The sequence below is a fragment of the Notothenia rossii genome (assembly GCF_949606895.1).
Source record: "Notothenia rossii genome assembly, chromosome: 1".
NCBI classification, from domain to species: domain Eukaryota; kingdom Metazoa; phylum Chordata; class Actinopteri; order Perciformes; family Nototheniidae; genus Notothenia; species Notothenia rossii.
This window is the reverse complement of record NC_136912.1, coordinates 9,617,616-9,633,999: the sequence shown is the minus strand read 5'-3', so window position 1 is coordinate 9,633,999 and position 16,384 is coordinate 9,617,616. Positions and strand designations below refer to the sequence as shown.

The 16,384-nt window shown below is 42.2% G+C and overlaps 1 protein-coding gene across 3 annotated transcripts in view; it reads left to right on the top strand.

Annotated features, from left to right (window-relative positions):
* Positions 1-12,066, top strand: part of ttbk1a (tau tubulin kinase 1a) — a 49,772-nt gene extending 37,706 nt beyond the window's left edge. For all 3 annotated transcript variants that reach the window (XM_079681515.1, XM_079681514.1, XM_079681513.1), the window contains 2 exons: positions 8,844-10,279; positions 10,667-12,066. In XM_079681515.1, the coding sequence (XP_079537641.1) occupies positions 8,844-10,279; positions 10,667-11,069 (1,839 nt within the window). In that variant the 3' untranslated portion in view covers positions 11,070-12,066. The remainder of the gene's footprint in view (positions 1-8,843; positions 10,280-10,666) is intronic.
* Positions 12,067-16,384: the final 4,318 nt, after the last annotated feature.

The window sequence follows — 16,384 nt, the reverse complement described above, 5'->3', positions numbered from 1 at the left end:
TTGTGTGCTTGATGACTCCATCTCTCTTTTGTGTTCCCTGTTTTCTTTTTGCATCTCCAATGGTAATTTTTCCTTCAGAAATCCAAAGCTCAAAGTGTCAGTTGTCCAGGCTCAAACTGTCGTAGACTAGTGAGCTACAGTATGTGCAGTGTTCGTGCTGGTGTGTCCTTTTTAAAGTGCTTGTTTGTGGGGGAAAGTATCTTCATCACCATTTGTCCAAGCTAGAGGGATGCTAGTCTGACCAATCTGGCAACCCAACACAGTTAACAATCTTATTGGCTCTCTGTTAACTTTTGTATAGCTTCTTCGTAGTATCTGATAGCTGTAACTGTAGACAGAGTGCCAGATTTACACCAACACTCCCTCAGCTTCCCTCCCAAGTCCCTCCCCTCGCAACCTTTGACCAATCAGCTGCAGGCTTTAGATGTGTGAGAGCACCAATCAGCTCTCTCCTGTCTAACGCCTGGTCAGGGAGGGGAAGGAGACGAAGGCAGGAAGTAAAATCTGAGTGTTGGGATGTAGCCTTAGTAGAAAAATGTGAACATTTAAATACATTTATTTTTCATAAACAGCCTGCTTGCTAACCTCCCTCCCTCTCTCTGATTGGTCTGTTTGCAGTTGGACGAGGAGAGGCACCAACCGCGTCCCAATCAGCTGAGGAGGCTGGCCTCCTACGTGTTCTCCTCCTCCACCCTGGAGACGGAGCAGTATCCCCACAGTGGAGGCAGCTTCATCCAGAGGAGCCGCTCGGCAGAGAGCAGCCCCGCCCACATCACTGCCGCCAACGCCTCCTTACGCCGGCGCCAAGCGGGCACCCTGCCGACGCCCGGCAGCCCGCGCAGCAGACATTCGGTCCTGAACGTGTCGAGGACGCAGCTGCAGCAGATGTTAGCAAAGCTCATGAACAAGAACAACAACAGCTGAGAGGACTGAGAGACAGACTCAGAAAACACACATGTTACATTGAACACATACACGTGAAGTATACTGATGAAGGACACACATAAATACATGGACATACATATCCTGTATATGCAGAGTCGGTCACACCAGTTTTTGTGGCCTGCGGCCTTCTGACCCCCCACCCCACCAGAATATAAAGTCTTTATAATTTGCACAGTCTGAAGATCTTGTACTGAAGGAGGTGTCGTTTAAGGGCAGCAATTAACAATCATCTCATTATTGAAAAATTGGGAAATCTTTTAAATGTATTTGATTTCATACCCAATACATGGACAGTGTAAAAATGCTCAACCAGTATCCCAAGTAACTAAAGAGATTAACACATCTTTAATTAAGAGTGCACTGATTTAGTTAAAGTGCCACTTAATCTTAAAATCATGTTTTAATGTGCGTCTAATTTGGGTGTTTTGTTGTAAAACACAAGGAATACACCTTTAAAAAAAAACACAATATAAATTTACAAAAAGTAAACTGGTTATAATGAGCAGGTTTTTCCGTGCACTGGTGGCTCTGCATACACAAACACAAGATTACTGAAAGCCAGATAATAACTGCACATTTTAATTAAACAGAACAAGCCATATGACTGAACACAGCAGCTCCACTGGGCTGGAAAACATGTATTGTCACACACACACACACACACACACACACACACACACACACACACACACACACACACACACACACACACACACACACACACATCCATGTAGCTCTACTAACTTATTTTCAAGTAGAGGAACAGAAGAAGAGGAGAAAAAGTGCTGACAACGGGAAATATTTTCCATGCAATAAACTCTAAAAGCCTCTCTGCTAACCTGATGTTGCACATGCCGCAGACCTGGAGGAAATGATGTGAAACTGAATATTTCCTTATTGTTTCCGATAAGAAAAGTGGAAAGTGAAACAGATTGAGGCTGCTAACAGACTGTTAAGCTTTACAGTATTGGTGCATTTATTTATTATTTATTTTATCTGCTTTTTATGCTTAAAAATGAAGGAGCGATCGTCGAGGAATGCAGGTCGTCCCGGCGATCACGTTTTTTGCACCGAGACTTTGGAGTCGGCGTTTCCCCCTCCGATCATCCCGTCCACCGAGCAATACACACCGACACCACGCGTCTTCACCGACACAAAACCAGTGATCCGAAAGTCTCGCTCTGATGCCATGATTAAACGTTATGTGTGTGAAGAGAGAAAGTGTGAGTTTTCTCTGTGAAAAGGATTATCTGAAGGTGTGATCTCTAAACTCAGCCTTTATGACACAAACTGTTACTGTACTGGGTGGAAGTACGGTGGCCCAAAAGTGCAAATATTTCACAGGAAAAAAAAGAGAAACGCAGCAACGTTTTAGCAGGAAAACACAAATTAGCAAGAGTGAATACACGATGACTTTCATAAAAAAACTAAAATAAAAACCCCTCATTTCACCAAATTAATTCACAACAATATAGCAGAAGGAAAATAAAAGGACATCACAGTAGGCCTATACATTTTATATATCAATGTTTCAAATACAAATTATAAAACACTACAAGTAGAAAAAAAAGAAAATGGACAATATAAACTACATTCATCACAAAAAATGAAACAACAGACATATTTTTGCAAAACAAATGAACAAACACGAATCACACAAGAATAAAACATAAGCTTATGTGACGACCTCTCACAATTATGTTTGCTGAATGTAGCACTTGCTAATTTAAGTTAGCTAGTTTCCAATTTATTTGGACTGTTTTTTTTTTAAATTCCTTTGTATTTTGCTGTTGAGGCCACAGAATGACCTGCAGACGAGCTGTCTTTGCATTTAAAGCACCCTGTGTTCAATGTGACACTTTGTTTAGCTCAATTTATTATGATTGATCGGATGGAGGCGGAGTGCTAAGTGTGTATGAAGGGTTTAGCAGTTTAACCTAATGGCCTAGAGCATCATGGGAAAAGAAACAACATTTTGGTTGTTGATGATGCAAAAATATTCTGGCCCTAGTTTGTCGTATGATTGTTGCATCTCTTCTTCAAGCAGCTGTGATTGTATTATTTTGAGATTATGACTTCATGTTTTCTCTGTAATTGGTTGGTCCAGACCTGAAAAAAACAATTCTTAACATCACTAGGATTGTCATGAGATTTGATTAATGCGTTCATGGTCTCCAGAGGATAATCCCTCTAACGCCATCATGAGGTTGGCATTTTTGTTTTTGATTAAAATATCTTAACAATATGGATTGTTGGATGGATTGGCAGAAATTCCTCATCCCCTCGGGACGGTTTGTTATAACTTTGGTGATCATGAATTTGTGTCTAGATTACTTTAGTCCATCCAAATCTTTAGTTTATCACCAGATTCCTGCATAACCTGTGACATTGATATAAGCCTTAGCTGAGCCTGGTTTTTACTACGAATGAGCTGATGCTAGCATGCTAACAGGCTAAACTGAGATGGTGAAGTCAACATCTAGAGATAATGAGATACTAAAGTCATAATCTGAAGATAACCAGCGTTCAGAAACCACAGATGGTCCAGGCTTCAGAGGGTTGTCGTGGAGATTCAATGTGTCATGTGTCACCTCACCTGCATCGCTCCACATGTGGATGATGTGTTTGAGTTCAATCCAGATCTTCCAGAGGATCCTGCTTCATTCAGGAGGATGGTCAATTAGAAATGTCATTGATAGTTAATGTTGAGTTTTCGTTGGTGGACATATTGTAATTGTTGACTGAGAGCTCCTTTTAGATGATAGTTACTGTTTGGTGTTTCCTGGACAGTTATAACGGTTTATTTAAATGCTGCCTGTCTCTGTTTGAGCCAGCTGACTTAATGAAGAGTTGTAAAGTTGACGTGATGGTCAACCACAAACTGGTTGTATCTGTTTCACAAATGGCTGCGAGTTTGACCAGAAAATAACTTCACAGAGGTCTCTTTCATCGTGCTTCCTCTTCCATCACTTTTTTCTGACCGCTGGATTTCACTGTTGCACTTTATCACTGAGTTGACCGGACAGGCGGTCAGGCCGGGCGGAGGCTCTCACTACATGGATGCAAAACACGGATGCAATAAGTGAAATGTAAGATGGTAGAAAGAAGACTTCTGGTGGTTAACACTACAAATGAAACCCTCAGTTTTACGACTCTCTTTCTTACTGGCAGTTATTAGTTTCAGTCATTTGTGTGAAAATCAACTTGCAGAGACTTGAGGTTTCCTTGAACTCACATCAAAGGAAATTTTTTAAAACATGACTATAGTCAGACATAGTAGATGATCTGCATTACATTTTAAGTTGATTTCTACAGAAGTGAGAACAATGGCTGCCTGAAAGCAAGGAAATCAATCTGATTGAAGATTTTACAAAATGACGAGGAGGAATGAAAAGTAATTAATGTGAAAAAATGAATCACCACTATAATCACATAATCGCTCTAGTGGAGAGTCTTATTTCACATCGCAGTGCGCCACACTCAATTAGACAGAACAACGTTACAGTCAGTAACACATATATCGTAAAGACACCCTTAGGTAATGTAGCCAGAGTTTGTTTCAGTGTTGGGAACCAGCTTGAAGTGTGTTGTTTGTTGGGTTTTTGAGAATATGTTACTTAAAGATTCTTTCCTGGTACATTTCTTATAGAGAAATTGTCAAAATGTGTATTTTGATGGTTTATTGTGTGAGGAGCAGTCAGGACAAAACGCAATCAAATCAGAAAACATCTTTCATCCAAGGATTGATGTGAATACATTTAAGTGATCACACATGTTATGGTGCTTGGTTTAGGGAATCAAACCGTTTTGGGGTCACACACATCCCAAAATGTCATAATAAATTAAACCTACAAATAACTATCTTTGTCCTTAAAAATGTACTTTTCTTATAAAAACTAAAAAAGTGCATTGCAAAAACAGAAACAATCCATTCTCATGAGTTGATTCTTAATCGGATGTGCTTCAAAATGTAATGGGTTCTTCCTTTAACCCATGCTTAAACTATTTGACCAAGTTTCATAAATGTTAGACCAGTAGGCTTTTCGTGATCAGGCTGATATACTGAGCCGAAAACATGACATCCTCGGCGGAGGTGAAAACGATAAATAGTTTGTTTTAAAGAAGGTTTAAAAAGTTTAGTTGTTCAGAGTCTCTAGATTTGCTAGGTTAAACTGTCATTGGCTACATCGTGTTTGCCATTTTTGAGAGAAAGAAATGTCTTACATGAAATGAAATCAAAACTAAGATCAACGTTGAATGGACAGGTTTGAGAAGATTTATCATGTTTACCCTCTATCTGCACCAGAGTCTTAATTTTTACATCAAATGGTTAGCGTCTCCAGATCGATATTGTTCTTAAAATAATCAGTGCTTGTTCAATCCTGAGAAATTGAGACTTTAAGAAGCTCTACAAACATGTGAGGCAGTTTCTTTTGTGTATCCATTGTGATGGTTGAAAGTGTTGAGCTGTGAAACCCTGTTTAATATTTGGCCGCTGCTCACGTCATACCAAAGCAGCGCTCTGTGGTTTGTTGCTTTGAAGACATCCTTCAAAGTCAGAGCTGTGTGTCCTCCAAAAACGTTAAAGAGTACACTACATGAGACTAGCTAGGGACGGCCATTTTGTGCAGTGAATCGGTTGCTTTCTCAATGTGTTTAAGGGCTACATTAAGTAAATATGCACCACTTGCTGTTTCATTGAGCTTGAGACATTTACATTTGCTCGGCCTGAGCATGTCCCTCTGTGCCGAGGCTCCGGTCTGATGGGGAGAAACTTGAGTTTGATTTAATGCTGCTTCATGCTGAGTTCAGGATGTCCTGCCTGTTTTATATTTAGCATAGCGTTACAGTACAACCACTTAGAGAATGTATGAAGTGGACTAGCTGCTAACTTTATTTTGCACGTCTGCAAAATGATTCACCTACCGTACAAGATTGTCACTGATACATGTCAATGTTTTGTCCTGTGTCACAACGAGCGCAGTGCCACATTCAGTTAGAAACAGAAGGCTTTGAGTGTGCTTATGCTGACGATACATTTTAATAAAAAAAGATCTACAGCGTTAAAGACGGTGTGTCGTACCAAGAGACTGTTTACCGACTGTCACCACTCTTTGCATGAGATCTACTGTTTGTACGACACTCACCTCTGACTGTAAAATGACTAAAAACAACACTGTATTGTAATTACAACTAAAACCCAGTGAATATACACCTCTGACTGAAAAACGTCTGTGATTTCTTTTGTAAATAATTCACACCGCTACTAAAGGAGATACTCACGGATCAGAGCTGTGGAGTCCGGAGCTGACTAGCAGCAAGAGCCTTTTCTTATCATCACATCTTTAACTATGCCGTGAGATGTGACATTTACATATATTGTTAGTGGAGGAAGTCATGCTGCATGATGCTGCTGAAACATCTTGGACTCCTCTCAATATGTGGCTGTTTGAGTCTACCCATAAAATGTAAAAACACATTTTACTTCACATTTTTGCTGATTTTATCATAATTCTTCATGGGATCAGATTCTACAACTTCACTGCAGAGACACAGTTTTATAACCGTTTAAAGTATGCACATTTTGGAGAGCTAGATTCTGGCCTGTTGGCCTAGCATCTTTGCAGGTTAACAATCCATTAAAAAGGTTAAACTTTGCAACAGAAAAACCCTGATTAATAAATATCTCAGGACAAACCTGTGTAGTGCAAGTCAAAAATACTTAAAGCTAGTTGTACACTATTTAAGAAATGTTTTCCTAAAGGCTGTCAAACTGCTGTTGAATATAGCGCTGTTAGCATTCTCTTGTATAAGGACACCTATTAATGATTTTAAGGAGTGCAAAGTTTAAATAAATTTACGAAAAATACGCCTTTTATGGCTGAAAGAACACGTCAAATGTAATCTTGTTTGGAAAGTCCTGTCCACTTATCCTTATGTTACAATGTGAAACATATATATGTTTATTAGGTATCAGTTGATTCAAGCTAAATAAATTATTAAACTTGATTACCAAATTCCTGATATTTAGTAGAGTTTAGCTGTGATCGACAACAGTTGTAATGCTCCGTGGTCAAACTATGAATTAGCCCCTTAGAAATCAACATTTTGAAGGTGCTAAAAAACATTTTCATCACATGAACAACTCTGTGATTTTGAAGCCTTCATGTCCGGAGACTCTCCTGAAAACTAAGCATGGATGAGTGTGGATCGAGTCAGCCACAAAACATTTATACCTCATGAATCACACACTGTATTTTGCTCCTCGTACACATCCATTGTATTGCATATTTGATATGTTAGTTCTGATCTTTATGGAATAACAGGGTGATATTGTACAGATATGTGTCTATAGAGAGAACACAACCACATTGCGTCTTTAGCTCGTCTCCGTGTTTAGTTCAACACGTTCAACCGTTTGTTTATAAGATCAGTATGAAACTCGTGTGTCACTAATAGTTGATTCTCAAAGGAACATTCAGATATTTTAGGAAATCTTACTCAGTCTGAAATAAGTCGTTTTTTCTGGATATTCAGAAAGTGTTTAGCCTAGCTTAGCACAAAGACTGGAAGCAGGGGGAAACTGCTAGCCTAGCTACTACCTGTACAGAGAGCTTGTTAGCTATCAAGCTAGTTAGCAATCCATCCAGTAGTTAGCTTGGTTTATGTGACCCTTTGAACGACAAAAACAAAACAAATATCTGAATGTTTCTTTTAAAGTTTTTGCAATAACAGCAGAGTTTCTGTTGTCGAGTTAAAGTGGATTGAAGAGCTCACAGTGTTTTCAGTGTGATGATCCGTGAGTGTCTTTCACTTGTACAGTACATATAGGCGTTTCTTTTCTATCACTTTACTGTATGATTGTACAGTTCTGCTTGTATAATTTACAGGTAAAGCATGTATTTTAAACTTTTTGTAAATCCAAATGATAACTGTGTACATATATACAGAAATGTAGAAAGTAATTAGGTTTGCAGTTAATCTCTAATAGCATGATAATTAGCGGGGTTTAGTATGTATGTACAGGCTGTATGTTAAATCTTTATGAAGGGAAACACTTGAAAATCACCTGTTATCAGACTGCGTGCTGTCTAAGGATAAACTCTGCAATGCATTTTTTTGTGCCTTTTATATTAATGTATGTAATCTAGACAATCTTGAAAAGCTTGTGTACAACCAAAATGACATTAAAATGGTTTTGGGGGGAAATATATCTGTTTTGATGTCTTTCTTACATGGAAAATTACAGTTAGCAAGTAAGATTGCTACACACTTTTATTTGCTTAATGATTGTGACATCAAAATAAATTAATGTGTGTACTAATAGACGAAGAAGTAGCCAAAAATGAATGACAATGCTGGGATTCTGATTTGAATCCCAGCATGGGATGTCGTCGTTCTCTCCCTCACTGCATGGCGAGCTAAGAGCTAGCAAGCTAACTAGCATGCGGTTCTTGGTTGGTCATTGCAAGACTCTTTGTGATTTTCTGACCTCAACACACTGTTGTTAGCAAAACAAACAGAGATTTAAGGGGTGTGCCATCCCCTTTGTTTTCCAAATGACCAACATTCATATCCTTTGTTAACCTAGCCATCCCCAATCTATGTCCCCTATTAGCAGAGAGAGTGCAGAGGCAGTGTTTTTTTTGGTTGAATATATTGGTCTAGTCTTCCTGAGTCATTGCTCCTAGCCTACAGATGTGCGAAGACATTGTGTGTGGGATTGTGCATACATTTGGAAGCATGTTTTTATTACACAACTCATATGGTTTCACTGGTAACACTGCTAACAGGTGATAGACTTTGTGTTAGAAATTCATGAGTGATCTCTCTCCAACATGATGTGTTGTTTTTACTAGATTAAGTTTTAATAAAGAATGTTGTTGTTTTGTTTCCAGGTGTTGTCGCCCACGGAGCAGAGCATCCCATCTCCGACTTCCCCAGACTATCGGACGAAGAGCCAGAACGACGAGAAGGAGCATTTCCACATCCTTCCTCAGCTCCAGGTCAAGAGGGCAGACTTCCTCACCGTTATTCTCACCGGTACTTTGCCTCAGCGCCGGAGCTTTGCCACGCCAGAAGAGGAAGTCGAAGAAACTCCTGGGCCAAAGGATGACGACGTCACAAAGAGTGAGTCGAACAGCGAGGCCAGTCAGAAGAGCACTGAGCGAAGCCAGGATGCCGCGCCTTCAACACTTATGGCCGAGGACCAGAGGGGCCAAAGGGAGCACGCTTCGGCCGCAGATGCTGACCCTGACATGGAGGACGCTTCCAAAACCCTGGTCCTCTTCTCCCCCGGAGACACTCGTAAGTCTCCCTCTGGATGTGATCATGCTCTGGAGGGAGAGCTGGCCACACCGTGTGCTCTCAATGCCGACCGCCTCTTTGTCGGGGAGGCGATTCAGCCCGAACCCTCCGAGACCGGACGCTTGTCGCCTGCTCTCAGGTCAGACTTAAGGCCTTCCACTCCCATCGCTCCTGCATCGCCGCCCTTCACCAAAGTCGAGCGCACTTTCATCCATATTGCAGAGACATCACACCTCAATGTCATGTCTTCCAATGGTCACTCTTCCAAGGAAAGTGACCGGGAAGTCTTGGCTATCATGAAGGCATCGGCCATAGAGGATGAGCAAGAGGGAGCACCTATGACAGAAGAGCTTCTGGATGAGGCTGTGCCAGATCAATCTGCACCGGTTGACAAACAATCCAACACTGATAATGGTCCGTCGACAATCCCGGCCCAGTCTTTGGAGCCGGTCCCAGAAGCCATGCCTCTATCTCTTACAGATCTACCACAGGAGCCTCAGAAACAGCCATCGTCCAGTGAAGACGATGCCAAGCTTCAGCCAACCGGATCGGAACTCCCGCCCGCCACAAAACCCAGAATCCGAAGCCGAATCCCAATACTTGTATCGGAAGAGGACTCAGGCTCAGAGCAGTCCTCCTCCCTCTCAGCTCGGGCTCGGCTGCAGCAGAGAGCCCGGCAGCTGGACTTAGCCCGAATTCTGGTCCAGAAGCAACAGGGTCGCTGGATGAGGAGGAGGATGCTGTCCGGGACGTCCTCGTCCTTGTCCTCCGGGGACGATGAGCGTCGGAGGGTTTCGGAGACTCTGTCCACCGCCGGCTCAGAGGAAGACACGCATACCTCGGACGAGTCCAAGAGGAGCTCCCGTCTCAAAACGACTGAAGAGCAAGGCTCCAAGGAGTGCAGGAGCAGGATCCCCAGACCTGTTACCCCCATAAAGAGGCCGTCAGCTGTTGGCCTCGCTGCTCCTTCTCCCCTCTCCCTACCAGACTCCAGCTCCACCAAAGGAGCAGCGTCCTTCACTAACGGGTATGATTCTGGTCTTCCCTCTTAGTTGGTACGAGTTTTGATTACATTTTTCTGTAGGTTGTAAGGAACAAAATCTCAAGTTGGCCAGTAGTAATGTATTGTAAATTAATTATTTGTAATACAACTGATATTTGAATGGACCCAAGCCAGTGGAAGAACAAACCACTCTGCACTTTCACTAAGACAGACACTTAGTCACTTTTTGTGTGCATGAATTGTATGTTGTATTGTTAGAGGTTTATTTTATCCTATTGCCAGTGCCAAATAAACATTTCCATTATATGTACATTTAATGGACAATAGTCATAGTAATAGCTCAAGTAATCTGAATCTGAATACACCTTAATGAAATACCCTGTTCAATGTTCTCTTACTGTATCTCCACAGGAATCAGAAAATTGGACTAAGCACTCTCAGCACTCAACGGAAATCTAAACCCATGTCGCCCAGGTCGTCCTCCTTGTGTCCCCGTCCGTCTGCAGGACCCTCAGGCAGCCCTCGGATGCCGCTTCGAGTCCTGTTCGGCACCCGACGCAGCCTTAGCTCGAACCACTGCAGGACTGACAGCCCGTCTCCTCAGAGAGTTTGTCCATCCAGGCAGCCCCTCTCGGTTCGAGCCCCGACCGTCCCCGTGCTCCCGCCCAGGACTACAACCACCATGCGGCGCAGCGCCTCGCAGGACACCACCGGACAGACCTTCTCGTCCGGCACCCTGCCCGCCAGAACCAGGCCGAAACCAACCATCAAGGGGAAGCTGAACGCCAGGGAGAAGGTGGCGCCCGCTAGATAATACAAAGAGACTCACAGCTGAAACATGTTTGTGTATAATCAGTCTTCGGACAAGCAACGCCTCAAAGGTTCTCACCTGATTCCATATTAAACTGTGATGCTACAATCACTTCAATTCATTTAAAGTACACTTGTTTTTTTTCCAAGGACAGCTTACTGAACTATCTTCATGGGCTTCCAGTAATATTCACTAACTGTTGTACAGGAGCGTGGCTGCCATGGTGCTATGGATATGTCTTCTGCTCCCTTGTTCAAAACCCTGATTTATCTGGTTTCTGGAGCTGGGAATCATTGCCTCCAACAGGACCAGTTTCAGAAACTCTTCACTTTACACAGTACTCCCAGCTTGTCCACGGCTATACTACTCTTCTATTGACAGTACCCTGCTTGGTTCACATTGCATGGTGAAGTATATCACAATACATTCAATCTGTAGACGGAAAACGAAAATGTATACCCTTAAACTACTTCCCTTCCTATTGGGATAAACTGGCAAAAAAAGAGACCAAATTGGACTGGTTTGAATGCCTAAAGAATGTTAATGTGATTATAGATTCCTAAATATATCCTGTACTCATTATGATCTTGGATAAAGAGAATAGTTTGATGTGAACACAAAATAAATAGCTCGGCCGCTCGCCTCCTCCTCATGGTGTGACAATGGGCATGCTTTAATCATTCTATTTTCTGGGTTTTTATTTTTATTTATGCTCTGAATTGTATATAATAGAATCATTTCCCATAAAGACATCTTTATTTTTTATCTTGCCAAGCAAAGTGTACATTTCAAGTCTTTAATTAAATCTTCTGTTCCAATGTGTTGGCACTATGCCCGTTTTTTACGCATGAGAAAAACAGGGTTAACCATGAGAGGAAATTATACCTGCTTGGATTCTGCTGACAGTGCAAAGGTTTGCTGGGTGTTGGAGCCCATGTTGTGTTGTACGGGGTTGATGGGCACTGAGCTGTGAAGTAAAGTCTTGGTCATGTGGATGGAACGGCGTCTTGTCTTTATTTTCTCAACCCCACACACATAAACACGCACATCCCAATTGTAGGTGTCTGGAATCAGCATGTACCTGGTATTTCAAAGTTTCATTTAAATTACCAAAGATCCGTTTTTCACTTGTTTAACATTTAAAGACTAATGAAAAAAAACACTGTTACAAGTTCTTAATATACAAAGTCAACTGGGTTGATTTGAAAATGCACCCTTTTCCGCCAATATTGCCATTTGTTACAATAAGCATTTTTTCTCTGGGTTTCCCCACCTTATGGTTTTTTACGAGGTTACTTACTCAACAACATTTTGGAGGTAAATATCATGCTTTTTACTCCACATCAAAACATAAAACATATTTTGTTTATTTACAGACAATATATATATAATATTCAGATTATCCATTTTGCATAGTGAGTAATGAGTATTTTTACTTTTCGTACTTTGAGTATAGTATCATGCTCATACACTAAAACCTTGAATACAGGCTAATAAAGTCATTAAAGATTTACTCTTCATCGAGTCACACAACCACACATCGGTCCAGTGTAGTAATCAGATACAGTAACAGCAACATATCAGTGTTACTACCATCATGGGCGTAATTTCCACTGGGGACAGGGGTCCCCAGGGGTTCCGTTTGTGTCCCCCCCACTTTTCAAATGTGTTTATTAGGAGGAGCACACTGTGTGTGTGTGTGTGTGTGTGTGTGTGTGTGTGTGTGCAGGGACATGCACAGACATTTTGGGGGGCAGGAGCTCAAGTGAGAAAAAGGGCACTTCCCATAATCATTTATTAAAAAAATGTAAAACAAAAACTTAAATATAGCCTATAGCCCATCTCTGACTTACTGACACATTTATTTTAATACCCTCACACTCATGCAATTGTTTAATACTCAACAGAATTCTACAAAATAATCAGTTAACACAGAGACAATAGGCGCGTTCACACCGGAGTACTTTTCCCGTTTAGTTCGGTTAGTGCCTGGAATTTTGCGTTCATACCAAAAAGAGTATAGTTCCGAGAACTTTTACCCCCATTTTTAGTGCCTGGTGTCTCCTGGGGAGAAAAAAGTACCAATTTCGATTGGCCGGGTGAATTGCAAACCACGCCCTGTAAAACTCTGAAAAGTTTTGTGAAGCCGCCATTAGAGGTTTCTCAATACTCTAATAGAGTGGCGAAGTCACGCCCATCTACTTCCGGTCCATGGGACCTTATTTTGGAAAAATTATGTATTGAAGTCAATGGAGTGAGAAAACGTATCTTTTGATCCCGTTTGAATTGTGCCACGAATTACACATATGATGTTTGTCAATCTTAAAAATAATTTCCATGTCAAAAAAGTCACAGTTTTTCGTAAAACTGTTGAAATATAAGGCTATGAAAAATACGCAATTAGAAAGACTGAAAATCCCAGAGTCGCGTAAGTCATGTCGTAACTGATGTCACAATTGTTTTCCTCCACCAAATAAGAGATTGCTAAAATAATAATTGATAAGATAATCCGCGGAGCCGTTACATTAGTTCCTCACACACACAGGGTGTTTCTCAATCTCGAGTACGCTTGCTTGGTAGCACATGTCTTCCGAGCATCTTGCTTCAGAAGCGAGGCAAGAATACTTCCTGGCATTCGGAAAACAAAGAGTGGAACAGGCTAGCAAGTGTGCGTCATATGAGAGGCCCCGTCTTACATTTCCGCCACAGATTTGGGGAAATTGGTCCGTGCACAAAGCATTATGGGGATTTTAAGACCGCGGAGTCAGTCTACTTATGTGCAGCCTCGAAATTTCTCCAAACGAAGTACGCCGGGCTCGGTAGAATTCCAAGTATGCTGGACATTGGCACTCGATGACGTAGTATGTTTGAAATAGTGGCTCTGCAGCAGCTTTACTCGCGATTGAGAAACACCCACACACTCAATCTTTTCTCAGCTGCAGCTCCGCAGATTTCTCAGCCTGAGACGGCGGGAAGCGGCGAGGATGTGAGTCTGTGTGAGCACACACACACAGGGTGTTTCTCAATCGCGAGTACGCTTGCTTGGTAGCACAAGTCTTCCGAGCGTCCTGCTTCAGAAGCGAGGCAAGAATACTTCCTGGCATTCGGAAAACAAAGAGTGGAACAGGCGAGCAAGTGTGCGTCATATTAGAGGCCCCGCCTTACATTTTCCTCCACAGATTTGGGGAAATTGGTCCGTGCGCAAAGCATTGTGGGGATTTTAAGACCGTGGAGTCTACTCATCTGCAGCCTCGAAATTTCTCCAAACGGAGTACGCCGGGCTCGGTAGATTTCCAAGTATGCTGGAGATTGGAAAAGTCCTTCGGCGGCACTTGATGACGTAGCTTGAAATAGTGGCTCTGCAGCAGCTTTACTCGCGATTGAGAAACACCCACACACTCAATCTTTTCTCAGCTGCAGCTCCGCAGATTTCTCAGCCTGAGACGGCGGGAAGCGGCGAGGATGTGAGTCTGTGTGAGCACACACACACAGGGTGTTTCTCAATCGCGAGTACGCTTGCTTGGTAGCACAAGTCTTCCGAGCGTCCTGCTTCAGAAGCGAGGCAAGAATACTTCCTGGCATTCGGAAAACAAAGAGTGGAACAGGCGAGCAAGTGTGCGTCATATTAGAGGCCCCGCCTTACATTTTCCTCCACAGATTTGGGGAAATTGGTCCGTGCGCAAAGCATTGTGGGGATTTTAAGACCGTGGAGTCTACTCATCTGCAGCCTCGAAATTTCTCCAAACGGAGTACGCCGGGCTCGGTAGATTTCCAAGTATGCTGGAGATTGGAAAAGTCCTTCGGCGGCACTTGATGACGTAGCTTGAAATAGTGGCTCTGCAGCAGCTTTACTCGCGATTGAGAAACACCCACAGACTCACAGCCAGGCTGCGGGTGTGTGTGCGCTCGGGCTGGTTTCGGGCTGGGTTTCGCTGTGTCTTGCAGACCCTACGCAGCAAGCAGGAAATGAACCCAGCTCACACTGTCCGCTCCTCGCAGCAGCGAGCCTCGCAACGTCCCGCCAACACGGCACCCAGACCCCACGCAGCATTCTCATCTGTTTGTCATTACTGGTGTTATTCTCTGGTTGCTAACAAACGCCATTGAAACACATAATCACTGATGTTCCGCTGTAACGGTGGTGGACTCATCAGAACAGAGTGGGCGAGCTGACCAATCAGAGCACACTGGGCTCACGGGGAGGAGCTCCAACAAGCCGTGTAGGACAGAGAGTGAATACACATACTTTACAGAGATGCTGTATGAGAAACCAATGTGAGTTTGGAAAATTGCACAATATAAATCTATTCTAGTAGACCTCAACAATGGAATTATGATCAGTAGAAATGGCCATGACATGGGACCTTTAATAAAACTTCCAGATTTGAGAGGAATATCAGCATCAATGTTTACACGCCGCTAACAAGGAGGATAAGGTAACAGATACAAAAATAATTTATTTTTAAAATGTTTTCTTCCCATACACCTGCAGTCACCAGCAGATATTGAAAGTGAGTCGATAAACAGAAATTAACCAGGTTATCCCATTTTCACAGGCTGAGCTCATTTTAGTTTTGCAGTGCGGTGCAGGTTGAGTGAACACACTGAGCCACAGGAGCTGATTAGTGCTGATTCCCGTGGCCTATTGTGTGCACCACGGCCAGGTGATTGTGTGGGATCCTATCAGGATGCTAATCATCAAGCATGCAATGATTAAATGTCACAAAGCTCCTTCGGTTGTGGACCCCTCACTGTGAATAACCCTTCTCACCCACAGGCCGAGGAGTGAGGCCCGAACAACAGAGCCACAGCTCCCACTGCCAAACACAACTACAATCAGGATAGTGTGCAAAGGTTCTTTTTTCTTCATTGCATTACTGAGCCATTATGCACATTAGTTTAAAAAATGTTAACCGTAGTTATCATGTAGTAGTTGCATATGTATTGCATAATGAGCCATTTATTAAAACAAATAAGTCTTTGGAAATAATTGAGTGATAGAGATGGGGAAAAAGAGAAGAAGCCAAGACAGTCATGTGGTTTATTGATCTCTAAGTTATATGGACTCATTGATCATTGTGAAATCTGTTTTAAGTAGCTGCACAGTATAAAACATATGTGCAGTGAAAAAAATATATATAAATCTCCTTGTGAACTATACTCAAAAATAAAGTCACCAAACAAACTGATTCATGGCTGTAGCTAAACTATGAAAAGTACTAAAATCTTACTTTTCAGTATACTAGCAATTGTTTTTATTATCTCCCTATAAACCACATTGGCTTTATGACACTTGATTTAAGTTTAAGTTGTTTTAC